Source organism: Fusarium falciforme, chromosome 1 (genome assembly GCF_026873545.1).
Source record: "Fusarium falciforme chromosome 1, complete sequence".
Taxonomy (NCBI): Eukaryota; Fungi; Ascomycota; class Sordariomycetes; order Hypocreales; family Nectriaceae; genus Fusarium; species Fusarium falciforme.
The window spans coordinates 2,193,557-2,221,256 of NC_070544.1; the positions used below are offsets into that span (position 1 = coordinate 2,193,557).

General features: G+C 54.0%; 5 protein-coding genes across 5 annotated transcripts; 1 reads left to right on the forward strand and 4 right to left on the reverse strand.

Annotated features, from left to right (window-relative positions):
• Positions 1-1,021: 1,021 nt before the first annotated feature.
• Positions 1,022-1,810, reverse strand: NCS54_00058000 (Myb-like domain-containing protein; the record flags this gene model as incomplete). The annotated part of the gene is made up of 1 exon (XM_053146229.1): positions 1,022-1,810. The coding sequence occupies one exon, from the start codon at positions 1,808-1,810 to the stop codon at positions 1,022-1,024; it is 789 nt and encodes a 262-aa protein (XP_053002204.1).
• Positions 1,811-7,873: 6,063 nt separating this feature from the next.
• Positions 7,874-10,229, reverse strand: NCS54_00058100 (Hypothetical protein; the record flags this gene model as incomplete). Its single annotated transcript, XM_053146230.1, has 2 exons — positions 7,874-8,121; positions 8,174-10,229. 2 exons carry the CDS (start codon positions 10,227-10,229, stop codon positions 7,874-7,876), a joined length of 2,304 nt encoding a protein of 767 aa, XP_053002205.1.
• Positions 10,230-17,119: 6,890 nt separating this feature from the next.
• NCS54_00058200 (Chitin synthase) lies at positions 17,120-20,850 on the forward strand (the record flags this gene model as incomplete). The annotated part of the gene is made up of 2 exons (XM_053146231.1): positions 17,120-20,351; positions 20,414-20,850. The coding sequence occupies 2 exons, from the start codon at positions 17,120-17,122 to the stop codon at positions 20,848-20,850; spliced, it is 3,669 nt and encodes a 1,222-aa protein (XP_053002206.1).
• A 1,205-nt stretch (positions 20,851-22,055) lies between these two features.
• Positions 22,056-25,212, reverse strand: NCS54_00058300 (Protein kinase domain-containing protein; the record flags this gene model as incomplete). Its single annotated transcript, XM_053146232.1, has 4 exons — positions 22,056-22,583; positions 22,637-24,332; positions 24,379-24,827; positions 24,877-25,212. 4 exons carry the CDS (start codon positions 25,210-25,212, stop codon positions 22,056-22,058), a joined length of 3,009 nt encoding a protein of 1,002 aa, XP_053002207.1.
• Positions 25,213-26,176: 964 nt separating this feature from the next.
• NCS54_00058400 (Hypothetical protein) lies at positions 26,177-26,865 on the reverse strand (the record flags this gene model as incomplete). Its single annotated transcript, XM_053146233.1, has 2 exons — positions 26,177-26,743; positions 26,800-26,865. 2 exons carry the CDS (start codon positions 26,863-26,865, stop codon positions 26,177-26,179), a joined length of 633 nt encoding a protein of 210 aa, XP_053002208.1.
• Between the last annotated feature and the right edge of the window lie 835 nt (positions 26,866-27,700).

The following is a 27,700-nucleotide window of genomic DNA, read 5'->3' on the forward strand; positions in this document are numbered from 1 at the left end:
TTTTTGGAGCCCATGGTTTTATAGAAGATATATAGGGAAACTGAGCACGAAGCATCAAATCAGTTTATCATGATCTGAAAAAGGGTACCTTTATGAACTTGAATGTTGACGGTTGCACCCGTAGTGTCTCGTCCTTATCACCATCAAGGTTAGGGGCAGTTCAAAAAAAAACTAGGGTCCATTCCATTTCATCAAGGTCACGCACCAACCTCCTAACCTCCCCTCTAGCACCGGCCCGTCACTGAACCGTCCGTCCGTCGTCCCCCCGCGCAACGCTAGACCCTGACCAAAGTCCAAGCGCAATAACACAAATAAAAGAAGAAAAGATACACAAAAAGCGACCAGCAGCGGTGAGAGGAGCCTCCAGCCAGACCGTGCGCCTCCCGTCCTTTTGACCACGGGAACGGGGATATAGGAGGGGGTGACAAGGTTTGACGCGGAACCCGGGTCGAGGGTCACATTGCGTTGAAAGCTCGAGTGTATTGGATCTTTTTCAACCGTCATGGCTTCTCATTGCCATGTGGTTGGTTACGGGGCATTTACACTTTAGCCATAGTCCATGAGCCAGACGGGAGACGGGAGACAAGCAGCCGTTGAGATTATCGGCGGTGAATGGAATGTGACCATGAAACATGTTAGACATTGGATGAATAGATTTCTCCATTGAAGATTCCCCGACCTCTATAGTAACCGCTACCTATCCAGCAGCAAAAAAACCCATGTCCAATGACCGACCGACCTATTCTCGGTCCCAAGAAATCAAACACGAAACTTAAAGATGCGCGTTGCTTGTGCGCGAGGATATCACTATTACAAAACCAGATAAATAATAGCCAAAAACTCCGAGGACATCCCATGTCCATGCCTGTAAATCCTGTTCTTTTGATGTGAAGGAGGTTCCCTTCGTGGCCACCGCGATGGGTTGGCCGAGACTTGCGCTGATAGAGAAATGGAAATCAAAGATGAGAAGATGATGTACAAGAGAAGGTGCAAGAGCGTGATCTCAAAGACCTGGTCGCCACTACCAGGTTGAGTGTAGCCTGCTTCGGCGGCCAGATCGCGTCTTGAGGCCAACGTCGCCGTTCATTATTAGACTCTTCCAGCGACGGTTTACGGCATGGCGATCGCGACCGAGGTTTCGGGCGCAATCTTGCCATTCAGTCTTGGACAACTTGAGCTTCTCGAGTACGAGTTCGATGAGGATGCGATCATCCTCAGCGGTCCACTCTTCTTCTCCCACTTCGGCGCTGTTGTTTTCTGTGCTGTCTTCGGTGGTGTTGTTGCCCTGCATTCTGTGGAAGTCGGAGCGCTCGAGACCAAGAGGGAGTTGTTCAGGAGCGATGCGCGTGCGCTTAGGTGTTGAGGGTGCAACTGGTTCGGCGGGCTGGCATGGCGACGATGGCGCCTCACCAGCCGAGTCACTTTCGGAACCATAGCGGTCTGCATCGTCCTCGGGGGTGCGGCGTCTCTTGTTGGCGCCACGCGGCGGAGCGCGCTTAGTGATCTTCTTGGGTCCGACCGGCTCACGGCGATTGTCGCGCGACCGCAGGCGCAGCTTCAACGGAGGAGGCGCGTGGGCAAGCGGCGGCGTGGGTAGTTGAGCGAGCGATGGCATGGCGCGTGAGTCGGTGGTGATGGGCGCGGGATTGGCGAGCAGAGACTGGAGGGAGCGGCAGGTTGTCATGATGTTGGCGAATGGAGCGTGCGACGGGGGGCTGGCGGGAGGAGAGAAGAGAGAGGGTTGAAGTCGAGGCTGGGAGGAGTGCGACGAGTGCGATGCATCGCACGACAGAGCGGACGGGAGGAGCATGGCGGCGATTGTTGACTTTCGAGAGGTGGGAGTGAGGAAGACGACGACTTCTGGAGTTGTTGTGTTTTTTTTAATATAAAGTCGAGCCGGGTGGTTGGCGAGTGGTGCGATTGCGACCAGGATAGAGCAGGCGACAGCGCGCAAAACCAACAGAGGCAGCGACTTGATCTGGAGTATGCGCGCGCGCGTCGGATGGAGTATAGATTGATATGAAGACGACGATTATGCGACGCGATGCAATGCGATGCAATGCGATGCGAATGGAGTCGTGGTTATCCCTCGAGTGAAAGAATATGTTTGTGTTTGTTGTAGGGGGAAGTGTTGGTGTCTGGTTGTCGGAGTGAAGAGCAGGCGAAATGCGGTGGTGGTGGTGGGAATTGGAATGAACGGGGGGTTGGTCACCTCAGGCAAGTGCGAGTGAGTGCAAGTAGGTGGGATTGGATTGGAATGGGATGGGAAGGGGCAGGGCAGGGGATGCACTGGCCTAATATGGATTGATGGACCCTCAGAAGGCAGGCACAGTACACAGTACGCACAGTCGGGCTCCCCAAGGCAGGCGCCAGTGCAGCCCACAGTGAGTGACCTGCACGCCTAGCGTGCGCGGCTGCACCGTCCAGAGACAGTGCAGACAGCGACGTACGTGAACCCGCCATGGCCGTTGGCGTTTTAGCGGGCACGACGGGGGTGAGACCCCGTGCACCACCTGATCGCCCGACCCTGCCCTTGGGACCCGACATGTCTGATGGACCCAGTCCAGTCCCAGTCCAGCGCTCGGGGTTGCTTCTGTCCATGCTGCTGCCGGTGCCTCGAGCGTTGGGGTGGATGAATGACCTGCCTAAGGATCCATCCATTTACAGGGGATCTATCAGTGGAGTGCAAGTGCAGGGGATGGACCACGAGAGGGCGTACTCGTGTACGTACCCCAGTGACAAGCGCTCTCGAGACATGGGCACCAAAGACAGCTGCTTGCGGGTATCGAGTTTCCCATGGACAGTCGACAGCCCTGGATTTGATCTTGTTCACACGGGCCCGGGGTGTGAGATACATCTCTCCGTGGCGAGAAAATGCACGTCTGGCAGGTAACTACCTGTGGCAGCCGGACACTGTACCAAGCACACCTGCTGCCCTTCTCCGTCATGGCCAATCAGCCAGACACGCTTGAGACATTCTTTTCTTCGTCTCAGTCCTTCCTTCCTCAACAACATCCATGAGGAATTACCCGCAACCGGCGAGACAAAATGCAAAGCAGAGCCTTTTGTTTTTCCTTTCTTCTTTCTCAGGTCTTGTGTGCATGATTTCCCGTCTCTCCATCTTTGGTGCAACACGACAAATGCCCCGGTTATTTTGATTTGTTTTCTTTTTCCTGGCACTTTCCAGACTCTCTCCCGTCAGTTCCATCTTACCCGCCTCCACTGATGTCCTCAGCACAAGTGCTTGCTCTCCCTCTTCATATTGTCTCCCTCTTTGTGCCCTCTCCCTCTTTTCATGTCTAACAAGCTTTATTGCCTTGTTCAACGTCTTCATCTACGTCATCCATCGCCCTCTTTGCTTCTCCCTCGGCGAAAAGAAACGAAACCTTTAATGAACCCCCTTACCTGACCATGCAAGAAAGAACCAGGCCTCCAGGCAGGTCCCAGACAAGCAGATGTAGATCCGATCTGAGTCCCTCTACCCGATTATGTGCAGCTGCGATGCGACGCTTGTGCCCGTATCTGGGGCCGCCGCCGCTTCTCATCTTCAACGCAAGCCAGCGAGCGTCAGGAACCCGAGGTGGAAATAAGGAAAAAGAAACGACCAAATCTAGCAGACATCCACCATCATACGACTTGCTGCCGCCTCTTCTCGTCTTGGTCGGAATACATCGTAGATTACCCTTCCCCATGTATCTTTCTTTTTTTTTCTGACCTGTCGATATGCCATATTCCAAAAGGTCGGCCTTGATGCCATCGCCAGGCTCCGGCCGGTGGTAGTAGCAACAGCCGAACCGCCCGGCTGAGCAAACAGCCGCACTTGATCTTTTGTTGGGAATAAACAAACGAGGCGAGGTGTCGACGATGGATCAAGCCGCTTTCACCCAAGTGCCGAAACGGAGGGGTTCGTCCTCCCTCTCTGCCTTGTATCCCTCCATCCATCTCATAGTGTTTCTCGGCCTATTCCACCATGACCCTCCCTGGCAAGGACTGCACCGTTTCGGGCTCGATACTGCCCCTCACTGACTCAAGAAACCAGGCTACTCCTGCGACCATCACACGCAGACAAGGGTTTGAAGCACGGCCAGGTACACCAGTTACGGGCTTTTGTGTGCGACTAGCGCAGAGAGGTCTGCATCCGTCTTGTTTCTAGCTGATCTCAGACTCCCATGCTCAAGTCTAAGACCTTGACCGCCAGCTTGGGTCGTTTAATCCGTCACTATCGGCGTCTCAATCGGTTGCGCCTGTCCCTCCGCCCGGGAAAGGGCCTGGATCGATATTGTTCAAGGCTCACGTAACGAGGCACAGCCCATTTATTATTTCCTGATCAAAGACATTAGCTCACGGATCGAGCGGACAGAGCAGCCAGTGTGCGACAAACTGTTCATGATGAATTCTCCGCCGACGCACGTTCCGCAGCTGGATGCTACCGCAACACTCGCCTACGGGGCTACGGAGTGGGAGTAGGAGCGTCCCGTCGCGAAGCGGACGAGCTACGGCCGCTCCCACGTTGATACGCTGCAGGGACTGGGTCTGCCGAGTGACGACAGCGACTGGCGGACGGCTGCGGCGTCAACTCATGTCTTGATCGAACCTCCCTTACCGTCACTCGATCCAAGAATGGATGGTACAGATACTGTATCGGCGCAAGTGTGTTCGGCGTGTGACCTCTAGTTGAGACCTCCATTACAACTGAGTCGGTGAGGTCATGGTGCCCCCCATCTCGTTCTCATCATCTCCCACACACTCCCTTCACGTCGGAAGAAGGCCCGCGTGATTCGCCGACCAGACGGGCCGGAAGCGTCCAAGGTGACGCCTCCATCAAGGTGAGCACTTGTAGCTTTCATCGAGAGCTGAAGAGTGCATCTTATTACGAGATGGATGATGCAGAGTAATTTCAGCGTGGCGAACCTTTTCAGCATGTCGGGCTTGGTTGTGCCTCGATTCACATGGCGAGTGTTCCCCTCGTCATTCAACGCCCGCCAACCTGCGCGTCGCTCGCTCTAGGTCTTCCCATGGCAAAAGGAAAGAGCGTCGCGGTCATGCCTCTGCTCTGCAAGTCATCGCTCACGCATGGCACAGCGCATGCGGGCTCTACTGGATGCCATTGGCTCCTCTTCGCAGTCATGCTCCTCTTTTTTGCGCGATTACCGCTCAAGATCGCGAAAAGGACGCGCATGAGGTTGAGAAAAACGCGTGTGAGACGCGTGCGACGCGTTAATGAAAAGCTGCGTCACTTTGACTCTGACCAATAGAAGAACACCAAATGCTGGGTATAAGTGGGGAGGGTCTGCAACCACTTCCGAACATGGCCTGTGCGTGCATCAAGTACCTACCTGTCGCTCCTGCCGTGACATGTCGATACAGTGTGTCCAACTCTTTTTCTCACAGTCCAAAGTTGGAACAAGACGGCGGTTATCGGACTGGAGCCCTAGGTTGGCTAGGCCTGATCCTATGTTACAGAGGGCATGGATCCATTCGTCGACTATCCAGGTGAATGGGATCGTGTCGTGTCCTTGCTTCACCGATAGAATTGCGTCATCAGAACCACGCTGGCAGCTTGAGGAGTCATCATGAGCGTACACGTACACACGAACTGGACGGCATAATCTCGTCTTACAACGAGCTCCCTCGGTGTGTTGTCACTCCCTCAAGATGATGCAACACACTCCAATATGTCCAATATTTCACTCACTCCCTCTTGACCAAGGCAAACTACCGAGTTTTAGCCATAAATAGACTCGCTACGACTATCAACCCCTCCGAGACCCCTCAAGCCAGATGGATCCCTCCCCCGCCCTTCAGCAGGAAAGCCACCTCGTGCACCACGGACCGCTCCCTTGCCCTTGACGGCTCACCCACACATCAAGAGAAGAAAAAAGCACATATTGAGAAACCTAAACACACAAAGACGCGCCTGAAACGGTGGCATAATAAATAACATGCCCCCTCTTTTCAGCTCTTTGTCTCGATGTCTTCTCCCTGCTTTCGGCCGACTCCTTCAGGTCCCTCCTCCCTCGGGTATTGGGTCTGGTTGTGCGTGCTATCTTGGGATCGATCTACGCTTAGTAGCGCCTTTCCCGCTGCGGGAAGCTTGATGAGGGAACCCAGGTCCACTTGCAGCCGAGCCCTTTGTTCGGCGGTCAAGGGTAAGCCCTGGGTTCTTTGACGACGCTGTTTCGACGGCGGTTCCGTGGAGTTATGTTGAATGACGGCTGGCTTTTCTCGACGCTTCTATGCTTGGAAAATACAGCCAAGCTTCGACTTGGTATTACTGGATGAATGAACAAAACCATCCCGCCAAGTAATGGTGTAGACTCAACTCGGATGGCTTGGTCTGGGCAGGGGCAGAAGAGCCGCCCTTGGTGTAAGCCCTTGGTGCAAGCTCTAGATCCTGGCCTTTGGGTACATTGAGTCTTTTTTTGTGTCTCGTGACCAACTCTCGTGTGTGTGTGTGTGGTTCCTTGGGTCTCGATCCTCGGCCATAGTCTGATTTTTTGCATTGGCGACTCTACTCCTTGGAACTCCCCCTTACATGCCCAGTCTGCGTGTGTCTGCCAACCTACACCAGCGTGAGTACTGTGGCGGTTTCATCACCAGACTATGTTTAGCTGAATGCACCTACTTTACAGGGCCTTCATAAACCAAGTTTCACATCAACTCACACGTAGGCCAACCCTTTCCACTCTTGCTCTGAGCCTTACCCTATACATGGCCCGCCATGACTTGGGGACAATGTTGTAGATCTGACCAATACGCGGGGTTGGCCTCTGCTGGAGACCACAATTTGTAGGTGGAGGGTCATGGGCGGCGAATTGAGAGAGGTGGGCATAGAATCGTTGTTGAGGGAGGTTAGTAGGTGAGCCTCCTTTGTGTGGAGGCCATCGCAATTCCTGCAAGGCGGGTTTAGTGCCAGCGATGACCACATTGATACATAGAGGGTTTAACAAGTAGTGAAGGAGGAATACCAGCTTCAGCCATGTCCACACATATAAGAACACGTCGAATGATACTTCATATATACGCAGGATGTATATAGGTATACATGTGCAGAGTCTCAAGATCCCATTCATCCCTGAGCCGAGATCGAGGCCCCAACAACCACCTCTCCTTCAACCCACTGGACCTCCAACTACACCCATCCATCGATATCATACACCATCCTGGTCCTCGAAACCCCCATGCAGCAGATCATATCTCACTCCAAGCATCACCAGCCGCAGACCATACACCCAATCTTCTCCCATTCATGACAGGCACTATATTATTACGTCGTGATTACATCCAAGCCGCGTCCCTCCCATAAACGCCAAACGCAAGAGCTTCATCATCCTTCGCCCTGTCAAAACTCTCCCGTTCCCATCATCGCACGCCATGCAGAAAATGACAGTCGCACCAGGGTCCTCTTATCGACACCTGGCTCCTCTCAACAGCCAAAAGCACCGCGTCTCACCCCCAATCAGATTAGAATTCCCTGCTATACCACCTCTCAAAGTATCCAGAATTCCCAAGTCCCCCCCCTTTTTTTAGTCTAAAAGCGGTATTTCCAACAAGACAAGGAGAGTAATGGGGGACAAGAAGTTGCGCCAGAAATGACAACTCCTGGAATCCAACCCTACACAAAAGCTCCCCCAGATGCAGTGATGCAGTGTATGAAAAGAAGATATAACAGCGTCGTCGTCGAATGAACATGCCTTTGCTGCTGCTGATGCAAGGACGGACAGGAAAGAAAGAAAATGTAGGCCGGTATGTGTCGTAAAGCCCGGCTTCCCAAGAATCGGAGTTGTTTTTGTTGTGAATTAGTCGTTTCCGCCATATCATGCATGGCCACGCCCCCTTTGAGCGGGCTCAGTTCCGTCCGGCTTTCCTCCCTTTACATCACCACGCAGTCCTTGTCGTCCTTGTTGTTTTTCTGTATCTTGCCATTCCGTGGTGGAGCAACATCCATCGGGGTTCCCTGGCCGCTCACAGCTGCCTGGATAATCGCTAGTCGCTGTTTGGCTCGCTCGTCCCCGGCATCAGCAGCCTTGACGTACCAAACGTTGGCTTCCAGGGCATCGCGTCGACATCCAATGCCCATCTCGGTAAAGTATCCAACAGCGTATTGGGCCTTGACGAAACCTAGGACCTTGTTAGTGACTGCAGTGACTCCATCTATGATTTCATGACATACCCAAATCTGCGGAACGACGCGCCCACTCGTAGGCCTCCTCCTCGTCCTTCTCCAAAATTGGAGGGGCACCAACCATGTACCAGGCGCACAGTCCCATCATAGCACCAGCATGTCCCCGCTCAGCCGCGCCAGTGTAAAAGTGCACACTGAGTGCAGGATCGCGAGGGCAGTTGAGCAAACCGTGCTCATAGGCATCACCGAGACGGTAGTTGGCCTCGGGATGACCCAAATCCGCAGCCTGTGTGAAGAGCTCCGCAGCGTGGTTATCGTCCTTGAAGATATCTGCACCATAGCCGTTCTCGTACAAGCAACCGAGCTGGTAGGGCGCCGAATTGTACTGCATGTCCGCAGCCTCACTGGCAAGCTTCATCCACTTGATACCCTCTCGATATCTCTTCTCTCCCAGGTCGCCGGATAGACAGGCCTTTCCCAGCCGTGTCATGGCACCAGGGTGACGCTTCGAAGCAGCTGAGCGTAAGAACTGCACAGCCTTGGCTGGATCTTTGCGGCAGCCCCAGCCAAACTCGTAACACAGCGCTGTTCGATATCCAGATTCGGCATGGCCGTGCTTCGCAGCCAGGACGAAGAGGGGGAAAGCTGAGTTGTAATCCTCCTTGCCCTTGTTGAAGAGTCCAGAGGCATAGCCGTCAGCCAGATAATACTGAGCAAAAGGATAACCAGCGCTAGACAGGCGCTGGAGGATTTGCCGGGCCTCGCGAACCAGCTCATAAGGGGTCGAGACGGAGCCCTCAGCAGTCGGACTATCACGACCCTTTTGCGGTTTCGGGCTGTTCTTGCGCATCTTGGGATCCGAGACATCCAGGCCTTGCTCCTGAGCGGTGGAGATCAGGAAGACGGCAAACGAGTATTGGATCGACAGGTCATTGGTCTTCTTGACATTGGCACGGTACATGTCTAGGGTCTTCTGTGTGCTCAGGAGAGAGGCATTGTTGCCAATGACTGTTCGGAGGTTGGAGTTGTCGGGAGTCAGGGGCGCCGGGCCTTGCTGGGGATATGGCGCATTGAGCAGCTCTGCATACGTTGACAGCCTTACATCAGGAGATTTACGTGTCTGCGAGCCACCCGGCATCAAACCAGGGGACCGGCCGCGACCGTCCGAGTAGATGGAGTAGGATGATTGCGGTCGAGGCATTGAAGTCCTCCTCAGGTTACTCGAACTGGGTGTCAAGTGGCGTCCAAGGTTGGAAGCACTCTCAGCCAGATCGGGGGTGGAATAGCTCCTCGACTCCTCATTGGGAACGCTCGATACACGCGGCGGAAAATCCTTCTGGTGGTGATACTGAAACTGAGGGACAGACTGGTTCCCAGGCAGATTTCCTTCAATGATGGAGCTTTCTGGAGAGTCACCTATTGTTCGGGCTTCGGCATTCTCGTTGATGCCTGACAGTGAACTTGCACTCGTTGTTGCAGACGACTCGATCGAAGTTTGCTGCGGGTTTGTGCTCGCTGTTTCATCTGACTCGCGGCTGTTGCGGAACTGGTCTTGGTTGCGCACTCTGTCCGTAGGACTTATCTTGTTGTGCTCGTAACGCTCATGACTTGCCGTGTAAGTGGGAGACAAGTTCGACACGGCATTGGGACTCCTGGTTGGGCTAGATACGGTGGGTTGAGACTGGCGAGCAAAGGATGTGTCAAGTGGCAGAGCCGGAGTCCTGTCGGCTCGTGGGGTTCCCTGAGCACCATCGTAAAAGTCCTGAGGGTCCTCCAACTCGGCCCTGAAGCCATGGGGCGGAGGTGGAGGAGCGGCATCTGGGGGCGAGGGGAGGGGATGGCGGGTGCGGTCGGCCAGCTCTAGCCGCGAGGCCTGTCGCTGAGCATGTTCGATGTCGGCGTTCGAGGGCTGTGCCCAGTTCTCGTCTTGAAAATTAACACGAACGGGGGAGACCGGGGCCTGGCGCAGTTGGGGGCCGTTGGCGAGGTTGAGATTTGGGACACGAACGGGGCTTCGGGGTGTGTCGTCGCTTTGCCTCGAGTCCTGGTAGTTGGAAGTGGGCGACGCTGCAGTTGGAGGCGGTGAAGTGGTGACTGCAGCCATGGTTGCGTGTGAGAGTGAGGCTTTGGCAGTGCCGGGGCAGCCAAGCGTGAGGTTGAGAGCTTTTCGTCAGAACGAATGTAAAGGTGAAGGGGGTGGTTCGACAGCCTTGCGACGGAGCAGCGCTTGACGATGGTGGAGCACCCAGAATTACGGCGTCGAGACGGGGTGGGTGTTATTGCAGTGTCAACGGTCGTCGAAGCATCAGTCGCCGGGGGTCCAAGGCGCAAAGATTCGCGTCGGCGACGGACAGCAAGAGAGCAAAGACAAGAGCGAGCGTGGAGGAGAGGGCGGCCAGTGACACTTTAGTAGCCTAACAACGATGGATGCTGGTGGAGGATATTTGGGTGGTTTGTCGGGAGCCGGGCACCCGAAACGCGGCGACACAGCGGGGACAAGGGGGCGGGAGCTGCCTTTGGGAGGATGGATGGAGATGGGTATGAACGAGCGACAGGGGGTGGTTGAAGACGGGAGAAAACGACTGGACTGGACGGGAGGCTGAAATAAGGGTTGCCGCGTGGAGACGGAATGGGATACTCGATAGAAGAGTTTCTCTTGGTGGGTGAAGGAGGAGAGAAGAGAGGCAAGACAAGCCCAGGGTCGGACGAGAGTAAAAAAAAAATTCCAACTAATGGACGGGCTTGGGTCAAGGTGTGGTTGGGTCACGGCCGACGTCTTTTTTGGGCGCTGCACCGTACCGTATCGAGGCCGTGGTGGTGGTGATGATGGCTCAGGACGGGATGGAGCCCACTGAAAGAATGGACGAGAGGGGACCTGGGGCCACCCGCTGCACGCCCGGTTCAGCGGTTATGGGTACCCAGGCTGTTATTGAGCCGTTCGTTTCTCAAGGACCCAATAAGCCGCCGTGGGATGCGGTTACTTTACCATTACAGACGTTCAGGCGTCAGACGGTGCAGGACGATGGACATGGACATGATTTAGTGGGGTTTGCTACTGGGCTTGCACCGCCATGGCTCCAGCTCCGTCAACTAATGGAAGCTTTAAATCTCAGCAAGATGCTACGGACACCTACGGTGCAATTCCATCATCGCCGACCCATGGACGGTCTGTGACAGGATACCAAGTTATTACTGGCAGTTCGATAGATATCCCTCACCGCGTCCAATCGTTCAATTGACCACACTCAGGGGGGGCCCTCATGCCCATCACCAGGAACCTGCCTGCCTCCTCAGGTTCCTCCTACCTGGACCTTGAGCTGAACTCGCGAAATGGAAGGAGCGGGCAGGGATCCTACAAAATCACCGCCCCAACCCCACGAGGCAGATTCTCCTTGCGATGGACCCCAATGCCACCAACAGTCATGATCCTGGTCCTTCGCCATCATTCACTTCAGCTACGAGTCTGTGCTCACTGAGAGTATATTCTCGCCCTCTTCACAGTATCACAACGGCAGGTATCTACGACAAAGCGAATCCGAGCCCTTCTACAAGTCAAAGAGGGCAGGCGGCATGCGCATATGTGCCCACCCCCTTTTTCCCTTCAGCCTACGCGTCAAAACAGCAACCACCAGACAAGGGGCGGCAGTATAATAGAGGGCTCGGCATGACGAAATCTTGGTGCGGGAATGGCGCTGTCAATACTGGCCCGCTTATTTCTCCAGAAGCTGAAAGGAGAGGCGGAGAGGAAACGGCACTGAAACGACGGCAACCACTACGGCACACAGGCTGGAGAGGCGGCCAAACTCTTCTTGATGGTACGTTGCCCCCGTCATGGCCTGCTGGGATTAGCGCATTAGGCCAAGGGTCCAGGCCAAGTCCAGGCCACTGGGACGCTCTGCAAGAAACTGGCTGAGTTGCTTTCTGGGCTGCGCTAGCGCTTGTCCTGACCGCCAGGGCCTTCCATGAGGCCCGTCAGAGTTGACGACATCGTGCCCGCTCGCCATTCAGCATGGCGCCAAGCCCTCGATGTTTCATTTACTTCAGACAGCCGCCATCGCTTCAGCGCTTTGAGGAGCCAGGCGTCCAGTCATTGCCCTCGAGTACCAATACACTGAGCCCCTATCAACGAAGCATGTGTCAACTCTAGCCGGGAAGCTCCGCATGTCTTTTGTCCATCAGCGGCAGATGTGGGATTAGAGATATCAGCCCAGACCACACAACACAGCAACAGGCACGTTACACCACCAATGCATCACATCAGTCATCGTGATCGTCGACAAACTCCCACGATACAAGTACCAGCTCCCTTCCATCTAGCGTTAGATCTCTCGACAACTCTCGGTTGTTGACGATCCCCAAAGCCTGTTTGACTACAAGCGTTACCCGTGCTGCATGGGACACCGCCAACTTTCATTCAGGCTTCTGATCAAGATGCAAGTCCATGCATGAAAAAGAGCAGACCCCTTGCCGAGCAGGGCTGAGCAACCGCCATGTCGTGGCCATTGTCATAACCACAAACAACTTCAGCTTCCCGGCCTCAGATCTAATAAATCGGCAACAGGCTACGCATGGGGCCAACCCCAAGTGGACTTGGCGCATCCAACTCTCGCCCGCATAATAAGACAGAATTGCTCGGGGGTTTCCATAATTGGCGTCGTTCGTCGGCTTCCTCGGCGGGTCGCATCTCATCTCGTCTGATGAGCCCGCGCCTCTTTGATGACCATACCTACGGAGTACCTGTCGGCTCACTGTATTGGGGGCCCCGCATTGTGTTGCTGGCGTTCAGCCGTGCTAATTAACAGTCGCCACAGGCATCTCTTTCAACCCAAGGCAAAAAGCAAGAACGCCATCCAGTGTGCATACGTGTGTGCTGGCGTTGCTTCCATTCTCTTTCAGCGTCCATATCGGACTCTTTGGCTCGCTTTCAAGCAGCCATCCTCGTATTACACAGCCTAATGGCAAACTACAGAATCCGGAGTGCCTGTCGTCAACCACTCCTCTTTAGCCCCAAAGACCCTGCATCTCTTAGCGAGCTCGCGCATTCATCCTTGTAGTTGCTACGCGCCGTTGGCCGCTCGTCGGCTCTGGCGCCAAGTAACAATTTGAAACTGCTCCTCCAGACCACAGTGTTGAATTCGTACTCCGGAGGAAGCACTTGATTAGAGTTGTCTTCATCCGGGAGCTTGCTGTCCATCTTGTCAAGCCACCTGGACAAGAGCCTTTACACGTCACAGTCCCGGCCACGCCACAAACCCATCAAGTATCAATTGTTTCGGCTGAGGATATTTTCAGCCTTGGGTTACCGAGTACATTAGCTCGGCTGGCCAGGGTTCCGAACGGTCAACCCTTCCCTCAGCTAAAATGGGGAAGGCTGCTCGGAGAGTTAACGGATTCCGAGTCCCTTAGGGCTTCAGGGCTCTGAGCTCACTTGCTCCGCTCCGAGGGAGATTTCTTAATGACGGCTGACCCTACGTAGTAGGCAAGACTGGCAGGGCGGCTATATTGACTTGGCCCAGTGGTCCCTCTCTGCTAATATGGGCTAGTGGAGCACACAACACTGGAAAGGAGATGAAAAATGGTCAAGGAAGCAACCAGTCGACTCTGTGATGCGACAGATGACTGAACTTCTAGCGCGAGTGGTTTGGCTCATGGCGGGCCGTCGACCGATCGGCCCCGCTGTTCATGACCAGGCTCCGGACTCTGCTCCGGCGCCTCGATCGTCTCCACACCGGACTCACCGCTGCCTCAACTGGTAATGGCGTTTCTACCGCCATGTTGAATCAGGGGCATCTGCCGTCCTGTTTTGTTTGATTCTCGCCTTGCGCTGTCTTGGTTGATCCCGGGTTTGTATCCCATTGCGCTAGAAAGTTGCCATGGGGTTTTAACTCACTTCTATCCGCCTCTGTCATCCCATCATATGTGGTCCCACTCTTGCTAGGATCATGCACTCTGAACACTGGGGAACACCCCGCGGGATTCAAAGGTCTGACAGCGTCTGTCAACTAAGCTTTCGAGGTGGGCAGCCGCAGTGACCATATTGAGGCTGTGTGGGTGCTTGTTTGGTTGGCGTCACCGCCAATTTCTGACGTGTTTTTCTAGCTGGCGATCCCGCTCGTATCTGTCTCGGTTGGAGTTGTGAGACGAGGCTCTTTGCTATGGTGGTGTCTTGCAGGTGCCCATTATCCCTTTTATTATCTCTGACGGCGTCTTTATTTGTTGCATGTCCTCGCCTCGTGTAACACATATTTGCTATAATTGGGTGAAAGTATAGACATGGGGTTCTGACTTCTCATCAGGTGTTACTATCATGTCTTCCGTTAAGTCCGATGGCTCAAGTACTCCCTTCGGAGTACTACCAACTCGCGGTCTATCACCCCATCGAAAATCCCGGGCGTGTGACACCTGCAGTAATTGCACCGGCGGCTCGGACCTCATCAATCTTGTCTCATCACTAACCATGTCTACCTAGGTGTTGCAAATGATATATCAAACCCGAGCTACCCTGGACCACGATGTCGCATCTTCCTGCCTTTTCTATCTCCCTCTGTTTGTCATACCACTACAATCAAGTGGCTCATCCGGAGGTATGATAGTCTGTTCACTGTTGATGAATAGACGGTCGGTCCTGGGGCAGGCTGGACAGTTCGCAGGAGGCATCATTCGTCACTGTGCCCCTGTAACTCGCGGATCTTATTCAGATACTTTAATCTAAACAGCCTGTGAACAGTTCCCTACGTGCAATAGCTTATCCGATTGCAAGGACACGATGCACTGGCTGCAGCCGCCATCCATGCCTACCCTAACACAACGATGGTGGCACCATCGAGGTGTACTGCACTGGGTTGGTGTCTCGTACCTTTGACATGACAATGGCGGGTATACGATTGGGCGGCCCTGCAAGAGACAGGCGAGAATACAGCGTTCAACATCAAACCCCCGTGCTGGCCACAAGATCAACGAAAACCAAGAGTCAATCGGCATCTCCGTGGATAAGATTGAAGGCCGGCCCCATTCCACCGCCTGAAGTATCCCTGGCCATCTCGAACCACGGTCTCGCGTGTAAATGAGAAGGGTTTACCGGCTGAGAACTGAGTACGTCATGGACAGAAAGACAACAGGCTCAACCCCAACGCCGCTCAATTCGAACATGGCTGGAGAGAAGCATCAGGGGAGCTGGAATGCAACAACACATGGAGATGGAAAAGTATCAACATGGGCTATCATCGTTCCTTGGTTGGTGGTCCTGGCTCACTTTGTCTGGTTAACCAGGGGAAAGTGGAGCAGCAAGGAGGGAATGGAGTCGACAAGCGAGATGGGAGCAGCAGGTTTACCCCTGTCCTCTGCACGACGACCTGTTCCTGCGGATGATGAGAAGCAGTTCGCATCCATGACCAGGACAGATTTTGGCAGATGGCAAATTGTCATGACTGTTGATCTCGTCGGGACTGGAAGTAAACTTGGTTGGATAAGCATGCACTACCAGTTTCCATCACATCACATCAACAAGACCAGACGTTGACGGTGGCGCGCTGAAAATAGCACTCACTCCCGTCCGGATGAAAAGAGATGAAAAGGTACTGCGCGAGTACTGGGCACAGCGATCTAATGATTCCAAGACCAATGAGGGCTTCCTCTTTTCAGAAAAGCCTGTCGCCATTGACCACGCCTAGCCCCTTTGGTAGGGCATCCGGGGGGGCAAACGACATGAGGGCGACTTGGATGGTACGAGCTCATGCACAAATTCCTTGGAATTTGATTGAGCTGCCGGGGCAACCGCATGCCACGCACCCACCCAGAAGATGCTGTAGCCCCTCGCTCCAGGCGATTTTCTAGGTCTTGTGCTCCCTCCGGCGCTGGACGGGGTTACAGACTCGGGCTATTTCCAGTTAGCGTCGTGATTTTTCGCACTTGCGGCCTCGGGGACGGCATCTCCTGATTGGTGCTTTGCATGCTCCATGCTCCCCCTTCAAGGATAACGGCCGCTGCTGGCCGTGCCTTCCTTCTGTGGAGGGTGCGAAAACATCCCAGGCCGTTGGTCGACTATTCCGAAGGTGGACATGCATCCCTTCTGGAGGAAGGACCCATTGATTGCTTGATTGATCTCTTCTCCCACTCTTTCTCGTCCACCACCTCCCGGACAACCTCGTCGCTGTCGTCGTCCGTCGTCCTTCGCTCTCGGACGCCCGGTCCTTGTTTGCTCCAACAATCTATTGTCCTTTCTCCTCACACTCGCTCTTACTCTCGCTCATAGTCTTGATATCATCGCTCGGCCTTTACGACGCAAGCCAAGGGCTCTCTTACTCGTCCATCCCCTGCCTGCTCCTGCTCCACGGCCGCAGCCGAAACCGAAAATCCACGTCGTCCCCGTCGCTCGCTCGCTCGCTCGCTCGCAAGCAACGCACAGCCCGGGCAGCTCCACGCCCCATTGTCCATCACTCGTCTACTCCAAACGACGGCGCCCTGTCTCCCTCACTCAGTGTGGGCATTATACCCATAATCTGCCATTTCGATTCGATGCTCTCTCTTCTCCACGTCGAGTCCTGACGACAAAGTCGACCTCCTCGACGCTTGGGTGCTGTCGTGTCTGGTGCCCGTCTCCCGAGAAACCTTCCCACTCTTCCATCTCCCGGTGCAGGGATCTTCCCAACTCAAACTCAATCCTGTACTGAGGCTGCCGCAACAACCATAACAAATCTTCCCGTGAGTAGCAGATAGACTTCCTTTATTCCATCCCTTCTTTGTTTTGGTCTTGTACTGCTGCCGAGATCGTCGACTTGCTGTCTCTTGGCGTCTTCATCTGGCAGCTGTTTGCCTTGTTCCATTTCCCCTTTCCTGCGTCGATCGATATCAACCTTCCTCCCTGATATCATCTGCCTCGTTTCCCCTCACCGACACAAGGGCAGAGTCTCCCTGCGCCCAGCGCCCAGTCTCGTTACGTCTCTCGCCGCATGATTTTGGAGAAACCACCCATTCTAACACCTTCCTCGCAGGGCCATGTCTCTCCCCGAACGGCCGGGCGCGAGTCCCGCATACGATCAGCGCAATGTCTACCGAAACTCGCCCTCGCGACGATCGCGTCCCGTCGACATCGAAACCGGTGGCTATCATCCCGTAGGAGATACAAATCAACACCAACGTGGGAGATCTGCTTCTTCTTTCGCTGATTCCATCGGTCCTAATTCAAATACAGAGAGTATGCCTCTGTCGCCATCGAGCCCCGAGGCCCGTGCCTCGAGGACCAACGAACCCGTATCTCGCAAGAGGAGCTTGATTCGACCCGAGCGAAACAGGATTGATAGGGACCACCGAAATTACCACTACCACAAGCATGCTGCGCACATGAACGTTCTCCCATCGTCGACAGGAAATGACCCCATCTACGAGGACCTCGAGGCGTCGACCGACCGGTCCGGCTCGAATCTCAACGAGGATGCATCGGATAACTCTCGACAGAGACGACATGCGAGCGGCGAACACGAGAAGAGCGCCGCCGCCTCTTCCCGCCCTACTCCAAGCCGCTCGAAATCGGGAAAGATCCAGAAGAAGTCGAAGTCGAAGCGTAATTCCAGACAAAAAACCAAGCGGGTGGAGGAGCAGCTTCGACCTCCTACATTTTGGAACGTCTACTGCGCCATTGTGACCTTCTGGGCTCCCGGCTTCATTATGAAGTGCTGCGGTATGCCAACAAGGGCGCAGCAGAGGGCCTGGCGGGAGAAGATGGGCCTCATCAGTGTCATCTTGTGCATCATGGCCATTGTTGGTTTTCTCACCTTTGGTTTCACGGCGACTGTCTGCGGCGCTCCCGCGGAGCGGTTACGCGTTAACAAGGTTGATAGTGGTAACATGATCTTCCACGGCGTTGCCTATGATCTGTCCAAGTCCCACCACCCTGCTGCTCAAGGCATGCCTCTTCGAGGTGACGGATTGGGCCCCAACGTTCTCTACGATTTGCCCGAGAAGCACGGTGGACAGGATGGTAGTTTTCTGTTCCAGAACGTCAATGGCAAGTGCAAGGGCTTGATCACGCTCGCAGATGGCTCAGATGTCCCGACTAACGATGACGGCGATCTGGCTTGGTATTTCCCCTGCACTACGTTTAACCAGGATGGCTCGTCCAAGCCCAACCTTACCATCCCGTACTATCTTGGCTACGGTTGCCATACGACGCTCAAATCGCGAGATCTTTTCTACCTCGACTTGAGCGGCTCCGCGGACGTATACTTTAGCTGGGACGATATCAAGAACAGCTCGCGCAACCTGATGGTTTACTCTGGAAACGTTCTGGATCTGGACCTCCTCAATTGGTTCAACAAGAGCCAGGTGGTGATCCCTGAACGCTTCGAGCAGCTGCGAGACAAGGATTCCGAGATCAACAAGCTTGTTCGGGGTCGCGACGTAACCCGAATGTTCCAGTCGTCAACTGACAAGAAGTATGCGCAGTGTTTCGAGGAGATCATCAAGGTTGGATCGGTCGATACCGAGACGATTGGCTGCATCGCTTCCAAGATTGTCCTCTACTGCGCCTTGGTCCTCATTCTCTCAGTCGTCGGTGTCCGCTTCTTGCTGGCCATCATCTTCCAGTGGTTCATCTGCCGCAAGTATGCGCCAGCCAAGACATCGCAGAGCTCCGATCGCCGAAAGCGAAACCGCCAGATTGAAGACTGGTCCGAGGATATTTACCGTGCGCCTGCGAGATTGCCTGGTGATATTGGAAGCACTGTGGTCGGATCTGACCGAACCACCAAGCGCGGATCATTCCTCCCAACCACATCTCGATTCTCAACTGTCGGCGGCCCCGATGTAAGGCTCGCTAACCAGCGACGCATTCCCACAACAATGGCCAGCCAGGCTGCTTCGAGCCAACTGCTCGCACCTGGATCCATTTTCAAGCAGGGCAATGACAGCCGCGCCAGTTTCCTCCGATCAGACCCGTACTCCAGCAGCTCCAACCCTACCGAAGGCCCCGGACCCGCAGGCTTCATCCACGATGCCGTTGTTCCTCAGCCCCCTTCGGATTGGATGCCCTTTGGCTTCCCCTTGGCTCACACCATGTGCCTGGTCACGGCTTACTCTGAAGGAGAGGAGGGCATTCGAACTACTCTAGACTCGATCGCGACAACCGACTACCCCAACAGTCACAAGGTTATTGTTGTTATTTGCGACGGTATCATCAAGGGCAAGGGTGAAGCGGTTTCGACTCCTGACGTCTGCCTGGGCATGCTCAAGGACCACTCTACGCCTCCCGACATGGTTGAGCCATTCTCTTATGTGGCAGTTGCCAGCGGAGCCAAGCGACACAACATGGCCAAGGCCTACTGCGGCTTCTACGATTATGGCAAGAACTCGAGAATCCCCGTCGACCGACAGCAGCGCGTGCCCATGATGGTGCTTGTCAAGTGTGGAACTCCGGATGAAGCTGGTAACTCGAAGCCTGGCAACCGAGGAAAGCGAGACAGTCAGATCATCCTCATGTCTTTCTTGCAGAAGGTCATGTTTGATGAGCGAATGACGGAACTCGAGTACGAAATGTTCAACGGCCTCTGGAAGGTGACTGGTATCTCGCCGGACTACTATGAGATTATTCTGATGGTAGACGCCGATACCAAGGTGTTCCCTGACAGTCTGACGCATATGATCTCTGCTATGGTCAAAGATCCCGAAATCATGGGTCTCTGCGGCGAAACCAAGATTGCCAACAAGCGTGACAGCTGGGTGACGGCGATCCAGGTGTTTGAGTACTTTGTCTCGCATCATCTGGCCAAGTCTTTCGAGTCCGTCTTCGGTGGTGTCACCTGTTTGCCCGGATGTTTCTGCATGTACCGAATCAAGGCCCCCAAGGGTGGCCACAACTACTGGGTCCCCATTCTGGCCAACCCCGACATTGTCGAGCACTACTCGGAGAACGTGGTCGAGACGCTTCACGAGAAGAACCTGTACCTCCTGGGAGAAGATCGTTTCCTGACAACCCTGATGCTGCGGACGTTCCCCAAGCGAAAACAGGTCTTTATCCCCCAGGCTGTATGCAAGACGACTGTGCCCGATAAGTTCATGGTTCTCCTGTCTCAACGACGTCGCTGGATCAACTCGACAATTCACAACCTCATGGAACTCATTCTGGTCCGTGATCTGTGCGGTACCTTCTGTTTCTCGATGCAGTTCATTATCTTTGTCGAGCTTGTCGGTACCCTGGTTCTGCCTGCTGCCATTGCGTTTACCTTTTATGTTGGTGAGTGAATTCAGTGGTTGTTGTATTGTGTTGTGTAAGAGCATAAGCTAACCACGTTGCAGTTATTACTTCGATCATCAATTCGCCTCCTCAGATCATTCCCCTGGTTCTACTGGCTCTCATTCTCGGTCTGCCGGGTCTCCTTGTTGTCGTCACGGCCCACTCGTGGTCGTACATTGTCTGGATGCTCATCTACCTCCTTGCGCTACCGATTTGGAACTTTGTCCTGCCTAGCTACGCCTTCTGGAAGTTTGACGACTTCTCATGGGGCGACACTCGAAAGACGGCAGGAGAAAAGACCAAGAAGGCGGGTCTCGAATACGAGGGCGAGTTTGACAGCAGCAAGATCACGATGAAGCGGTGGGCCGAGTTCGAGCGCGACAAGCGATCCAAGAGCGGCTACTGGGGTTCCCGTGAGAACGTGGTAGGCGGCGGAGGCAGCTGGACCAGCCCTCCAGGCCACCACCAGTACAGTGAGGATTACTACTCTGATGCTTGAATGTTTGGCGCCACGGAGAAGGAATGGGTCAAGGCTACGGTGATTCAAAAGGAAGGGAGTTTATTCGAATAACCTGGGAATGCACACGCAACGCACACGCACAAAGAGACGCATATGTAATACGGGGTAGTTTTTAGGTGTCCCTTTAGAGACACCAGACCAGTGGACAAAGGTCGCCTTCTTGTATAGAGTCAGTTGGACATGGCGACGATATGGCGTTCGTTGTTCCAGCTGCTGCTTGTTGTAAATAGTGTAATTGGACTGTTCTGAATGACGATACCACATTTATTATGACTGCCTTGATGCTTCTATCATTAACATGTTAGCTATAAACTCTAGTATGTCCTCCAGCGAGTCCATCGTCAAAAGAAAAATAGGGGTTCCGTGAGAAGGGCAAAAAGAAAGGTCTCGGAGGGAGTCGAACCCTCGCTGGCGGAATCAGAATCCGCAGTCATAGCCGTTAGACCACGAAACCACGTGACTAGCTTGACCAGGACTCATGGATTTTCACCTATGATCTCTATGACAACATGTAGGAGAGTAATCCTGGCTCAATCATGTAAATATCGAGCTAGCAACTACCAACGAAGAGGTCGACTTGTTATAACTAAATACTAGCTAGGCCTCGGGCGTGTTTGTTGCTAAGGAATGGAGTCCGCCGTTTCGAGAGGGCGTCCTCTAACTTGTAGGCCCTCCACAGCGATGGGCATGTTAATAGCAGACAGACTTCCTGTATGCCGTGCACCCAGTTCTCCGGTCTCAACAATGACTGCCATGTCACACCAACAAGCTTTACTTCCGTCAAAGATGCAAGACACTCTTAACTGCTGGATACCTTCTAGGATGAGAAAATGACAACCTACCACCAAGTGCTATACCCACACAGACATCTAGGTAGGCCCGTATGTATTGTAAGCATGGTCAAAAGCCCAGAATCAAAAGCTCGTGCCTATCATTACCCTCATACCGAGGTGCCTAGGACTCTAAAGCTAAAGCGACATTGAAAGCTCAAACACCGTCTCGCCCTATCTGCTCCGAATACGCCATACAACATGTACCGGCAACGCCAACAAGTACTGTACTGTAGTAGCAGCAACCAAACCCGCCTTTGTATACTCCCTACATGCAAATGCATCATTCTTCGTCATGGCTTGCGTCAAAAAGAAACACACAAACGCCAGCCTCTCCTCTCCCCTGAATGAGTCTCACTTCTTGGAAGGATCAACGTCCTCGCCCAACTCCCACGGCTTTCGGGCGTCAACATAGGTCGATATCCGCTGGTCGCCCCATCGAGCGCCCACTGTAACCCATACGTGCTTCTGCGGCACGTGAGAGCTGATGTTCTCACGATAGCCGCCCCATCGAAGACGAGACTCCCGGCTCATCTGGCTGTTGCCCAGGCCGCCATTTGTCACCCATTCCTTGACAACGTCTTTTATAAAGACAATCTTTCGTCGAAAATCGTTGGCAGCGGGGATGCCCTGCAGATCAGGGGCGATCTCGGGCCGCCTCCGTGTGGTAGTGGTCCGTCCAGATCGAGGAGCAGTCGGCTTGGCTTGGAAGTTCAACAATGTCTGAAGGGGATACGACAGCATGGCTCGGTCGTCAAGTGCCGCTGCGCCAATGGTGCCGGTCTTGGCAAGTCTCTCTGCAGCATCCTGGGGGAGGTGCCAGAAATGGCACCAGGTACCAGTGGCGTCGATCACAATCTTGGTGTGGTCCGGGAAGTTGAACTGTACATGTTAGCATCTCGCTAGACTTCACTCAGGGCAATGGAATCACTTACTTGGAGGTGGCCGTCGCAGAAGACCCAGCACCCAACGTCTCCGAATCGTTGGTAGAATGTCACCAGCTCGGCCATTGTGCCCTTCTGGCCTGGAGATATGGCACCCACTGGGTCGGTCTCTTCAGCCGGCACAAAATCGTCCCGTCCATAAGCGATCATGTAGTTGGCAAACTTCTTCCAAAGAATAATCCTCTCACGCTTCCGGTGTTGGAAGATATCCTTACCCGGCTGCATCTTGCCAGGCGTTCCATCTTCATTCACAGCCACGCGGAATTGCTCGGGAGAAACAATCACCTCCGACAGGCCAGTCTCTCCATTGTTCTCAAAGAACTTGATGGGTTCAGTCATCGGGAGAGGCTGGCTTCTGTCCTCGTATGTTTCGTCTTCCCTGCGTAGAATATGTCTCTCTGCACCGCGAATAAAAACACCAGCCGGGGGGAGAAGCGCAGCCTTGCCATTTTCTGTCGTGGGGATATCTCGAAGAATGCATCCGACGCTACCATCGTTCAAGATGTAGCCCAGACCAAACTTGTTGGTGTAGTCAACCCACTTGACAACCACATGAGGATGGGGCGGTGCGACCATCTTCGATGAGATGATTGCCATGGTTCTCGAGTTAAGGGCCCGTTCTAGCTCTGTCTGGAGGCGGTGTAGTCGATCCAGAATCAGGTCAGGTCTTGTGCCTGAGATTTGGTCTTGCCGCTCAGAAGAGCTGAACAAAGTTGCTGGTCGCACAGATTCCGCATAGTCTCGCTTTGGCGGTGCGGCCGGGGCAGGAGGTGTAGCTGATCGACGCTCAACCACTGGTCTTTCAGACGTCTGGGGCTCTGCAGATCGACGAGAAGATGTCGTAGCCGAGGGCAGTGCTGTCCTGCTCGAGCTTCGCAGGCTCTTGCTGGCTGACTCCATGGCTTCCCTCGAAGCATTCTCTCGCGATCCCTCCCTCCTTGGCCTCGCTCGCACGCTCTGCGAGGCAGACAGTGTGGGCTCAGAGGTTGGCCGTTGCTTTGGTACCATAGAGCTGGCTGGCCTGTGCTGCGACCTTTGCTGCGCGGCAAAGCTCTGTGGTGGTTGACGAAGGAGTGCCGATGCGCTGGTCTTTCCGCTGCCCGACAGCGGATCCTCGGTCGAAACGCTCGCCTGCGAGGATACGTGCGAAGACACGGACATGGCAAGCCGAGACTTTCTAAGCTGCTGCTCCCTCACCCATTCCTCAAACGGTCTATACAAGATTCCCTCCTCGAGCGGAATCAATGGGGTAAGACCAGCCTTCTCCTCTGCAGCCATCTCCTTCCAGATCTGAGAGTAGACAACCTTATCCGGTCCGTAGGGGCCTATGCCACACTCCAGGCACATATCCTTGAAGTTTCTCAGCGACTGCGCTTGCAGAGAGCTGCTCATCCGGGTGGCATAGAATTCTTGTCGGTCTGGTGGGAGCTCCCTTAGCCGTGAGCTCATCTCGGCTTCTGTAGGCATGTAGCCAGATGTGAAAAAGGGATGTTGGATGATGGCATCGGGGTCCGGACGGCGATCCGCATCCTGGAGCATCGTGGCCACCAGGTCCTTAGCTTCTTGGCTGATGAATCTCTGCGAAGTCTCCGCAGCGGGCCATTCGTAGTCCCTCTCCCTGGCTCGGCGGTAGATTTCGTCCGTGGTTGAAGATTGAAACGGCGGCTTGGAGGTGAACATGGCAAACCTGTACTCGTTAGCATTTTTCATTCCGAAGAACCGACTTGTCTGACATGATAATTCCCAAGCTCCAGATGTCGACCATGTGATCATGGCCCTTCTTCCCCTTCTCCAAAATCTCAGGGGCGATGTAGTTTGGTGTTCCACAGAGCGTCGTCCGTCGAATCGTGTGCATATCTCTGCCTGTCACCAGCAATGCCGCAAGACCAAAGTCGCCGATCTTGGCGTTCATCCTTGAGTCGAGAAAGATGTTTCCCATCTTCAAGTCACGGTGGATGATGCCCTTGTTGTGCATGTACTTGATTGCGCCGGCGATCTGGACAGAGTAGAAACGGACTTCAGGCTCCGTGAGGCCTTTCCTCCGCTTCACCATGTCCATCAGCGAACCATTGGGGCACAATTCCAGGACCAGATAAGTGCAGTTTTCCTGCGAAAAGGCTCGTAGGAATTGGACGACGTTCTTGTGCTTCATCTTGGAGTGGATCTGAAGTTCAGTTTGGAACTAATAGCACGTTAGGACCAACCATTGCCAATATTCAATCACCGCATACCTTTTGCTCCATCTTGGGAGGCATTGTGCTCTTGACAACCTTGAGGGCAAATTTTTGCCTCGTCACGGCGTGTGTTCCATAGTAGCAAATAGCAAACCCACCCTTGCCAAGCAATTTTCCAACTTGGTAGGTTACGCCGTTGGGGTCGTTTGCGCTGGGGGGCTCGATCACTTCCGCTGGCGGTGGGGGTGGGTGCTCCTTGTCCTTAGCTGCCCTGAGCTGAGCTACAGTCTTGGTCTTGATCTCAGTCGTCTTGGGTACTCGTTGGGCGTTGGCGTCCCTAGGCGACAAGGCCTCCAGGTCGATGCCGCCTCTGGGCGCTAGCCTGTGGGCCATGGCGAGAGAGCGACTCGATTAACACGTTTCGGAGGTTGAGGGGATCAACAGTGACTCGATACGGAAGCGCGATGCCAGCAAATAACAAGGTCAACAACCGCCTTGAGGAGTCGCGAAAGTCGATCTAGAATCAAGGGTTAATTGTCATAATCATGTGGCCAGTGGATGCGTTGTTCGTGGGAGGAAAGGTTCGAAGTGATGAATATCGGTCAGGGACTCGATGAGATTGGACGGGATGGACATACGGGACTCGCGACAACAGCATGCAAGACGAGAAAGGAGAGTCGCCTGTTCGCTAGCAAAAACGCAAAGGCATTAAGCAATGCTCAGGTTGAGATGAATATCGCCAGGACCTGTGTTAGTAGATGCAAGAGAACAAGTTGGCGTGTGGTTCCAGGCAGGAAGAGATGTAGTTGCCGCGACGAGCTAGAACCGCGAAGTTTGTGTACTTTCCCAGCGGGCCGTTGCCGCTGGCAACCACCACGAGGTACCCTCAGTGGGTCCCGTGCGTAGTGACCAGCCAATCATAGTACACCACACACCGCTAATGCTGTTATCCGCCAATCGGATCCCCTCTCGTCTAAGGTTAAGAAGCTCGGTCCCGGAGGTACCTAGGTAGCTTCAACGAGCTCAATTGATATGCATGACTTTGAATGAGTCGCCAGTGCTCAGCATGTCCTCGAGTTGATATACTGCATGGCTATCTTACATCGTAAGTGATGGCTGTCTATGTTTAAGTGAGGGGATGTAATAGTGTACAAGGTTACAGGCCATGCAAGGGCGGGTAAGGGTACCTACACCGGCATGATCAGATCCAACCTCCGTTCATGGATGTCCCCAACTCGTTCAAGAGCTCGTCAAGATCAGTGCGACTGTATTTCCCAGTCAACGCACTGTCCTTGATGCTTATGACCCTTGCCTGCGATAATACGCTTCATTTTGACAGATGCCCGTCATCTCATGGTCATTGTAGGCTTGGGAGCAGCGGCTGTTTTGTCTTTGGATCCTTGAGTCCACGCAACGCCTCCTCCAAGCTCTCGAACCGTTGCCTCTGCTTCTCCTCGGCTTCTTCAAGTTCCTCCTCTCTCTTCTTAAGCTCTTCCAGCTTCTGATCGAGTTCCTCTAACCGCATCTTGTTCGCATCGGGCTTCTGTGACGACTTCCAAGACTCGTAGACGATGAGGCCAATAGCCACCGACAAGATGAATACGTCTCCAATGACATCTGCGAACAGGTCGACCGCCTTATTCTCGGGGAGTGCTCGAAATTTGCGCCGCCAGATGTTCTGGAATGGTATCTTCCTCGCGGATGGCTCCGTGCTATGCTTCAGTTTGAGCTCGTCGTCCCGCTTCTGCTGCTCTTCCGTCTTGACTGTCGGTGCCTCTGCCTTTTCCTTCGCTCGTCGCTCCGCTTCTGGGTTTCGTAGTAGTGCTACCGACATGCGCATATTCAATTGATGTATATGTTGGCCATATCGGGCCGCAAAGGCCCGGAATCGGGGGTGGTCGTGAGCCTGAGCTTTTATATGATTCTGGCGGGTAGTCAGCGCTGGATCTGGCAGCGTGCCCTTGGGGGGGAGGATCGTACCGCGCCATACTTGGAAACATGCCTCACAAGCAGAGCCGCGAGCTTGAAGAGAGGGAGAGGGACCATGGCCGGAGAGGGTTTTGGATGTCTTGGCTCCAGGGTTGTCAGTTGCTCGAGCACCGAATTTGTTTCGTAGTCGGTGGGGCTTGGTGCCGGAGATGAGTTGCTGTCAATTGAGAGAGCTGGGAGGCGAGTAAAATCTCAATGACGGCGCACAGCGAAGGATGTAGCGTCAATTGGGAGATTGGGTCGAGTTCATGGCATTTCTTGAGTGATCGGCCCAACGGTAAGCACGTCGTCACTGGTCATTCTTCAAAGGCGAGCTCAGTGCCGTATCTTCCGGCGCCGTGATGTTCCGCGCTGACCTTCCAGGGTGAGCGAGTGAGGGGTACGTACACTCGAGCCTCCAGTTCTCCGATTGGCCCAGTGTTTGAGATTGGGAATTAAACACTTCAGCTTGATCTCATTTAAATAACCATTTAACAATGGAGGTGTTCTGTTCTTCTTATCAATCGTGGATCGTTGTTAACAATTTGGTCTGGATTCCAATTAGGGGGTTGTCCTACCTCCCTAGATCACGGCACCTATCTTCACACGGTGCAGTATCATCTAGCCTTCACCCAAATCCCCACACTGGTTGAGGCCAGACATGATATGACATCTTGTTAATCCAGCGATTTTACGAATTTGTCTTGGCTCTTGAAAGTTGAGTTCACCCATTTCTAGGTTATTGAGTTTTAAACTCAGCATACATGCTTCAACATATTGTATTGGATGGTTGGGTATGTACTATCTGCCCGAGCACCAACATCCAGCTCCTTTGATACCCGGCTACCCTAGATTGAAAGAGATGGCAGGCAGCATTGACTATCTTTGATGGCAGCTGCCCAGCTGTGTCTGC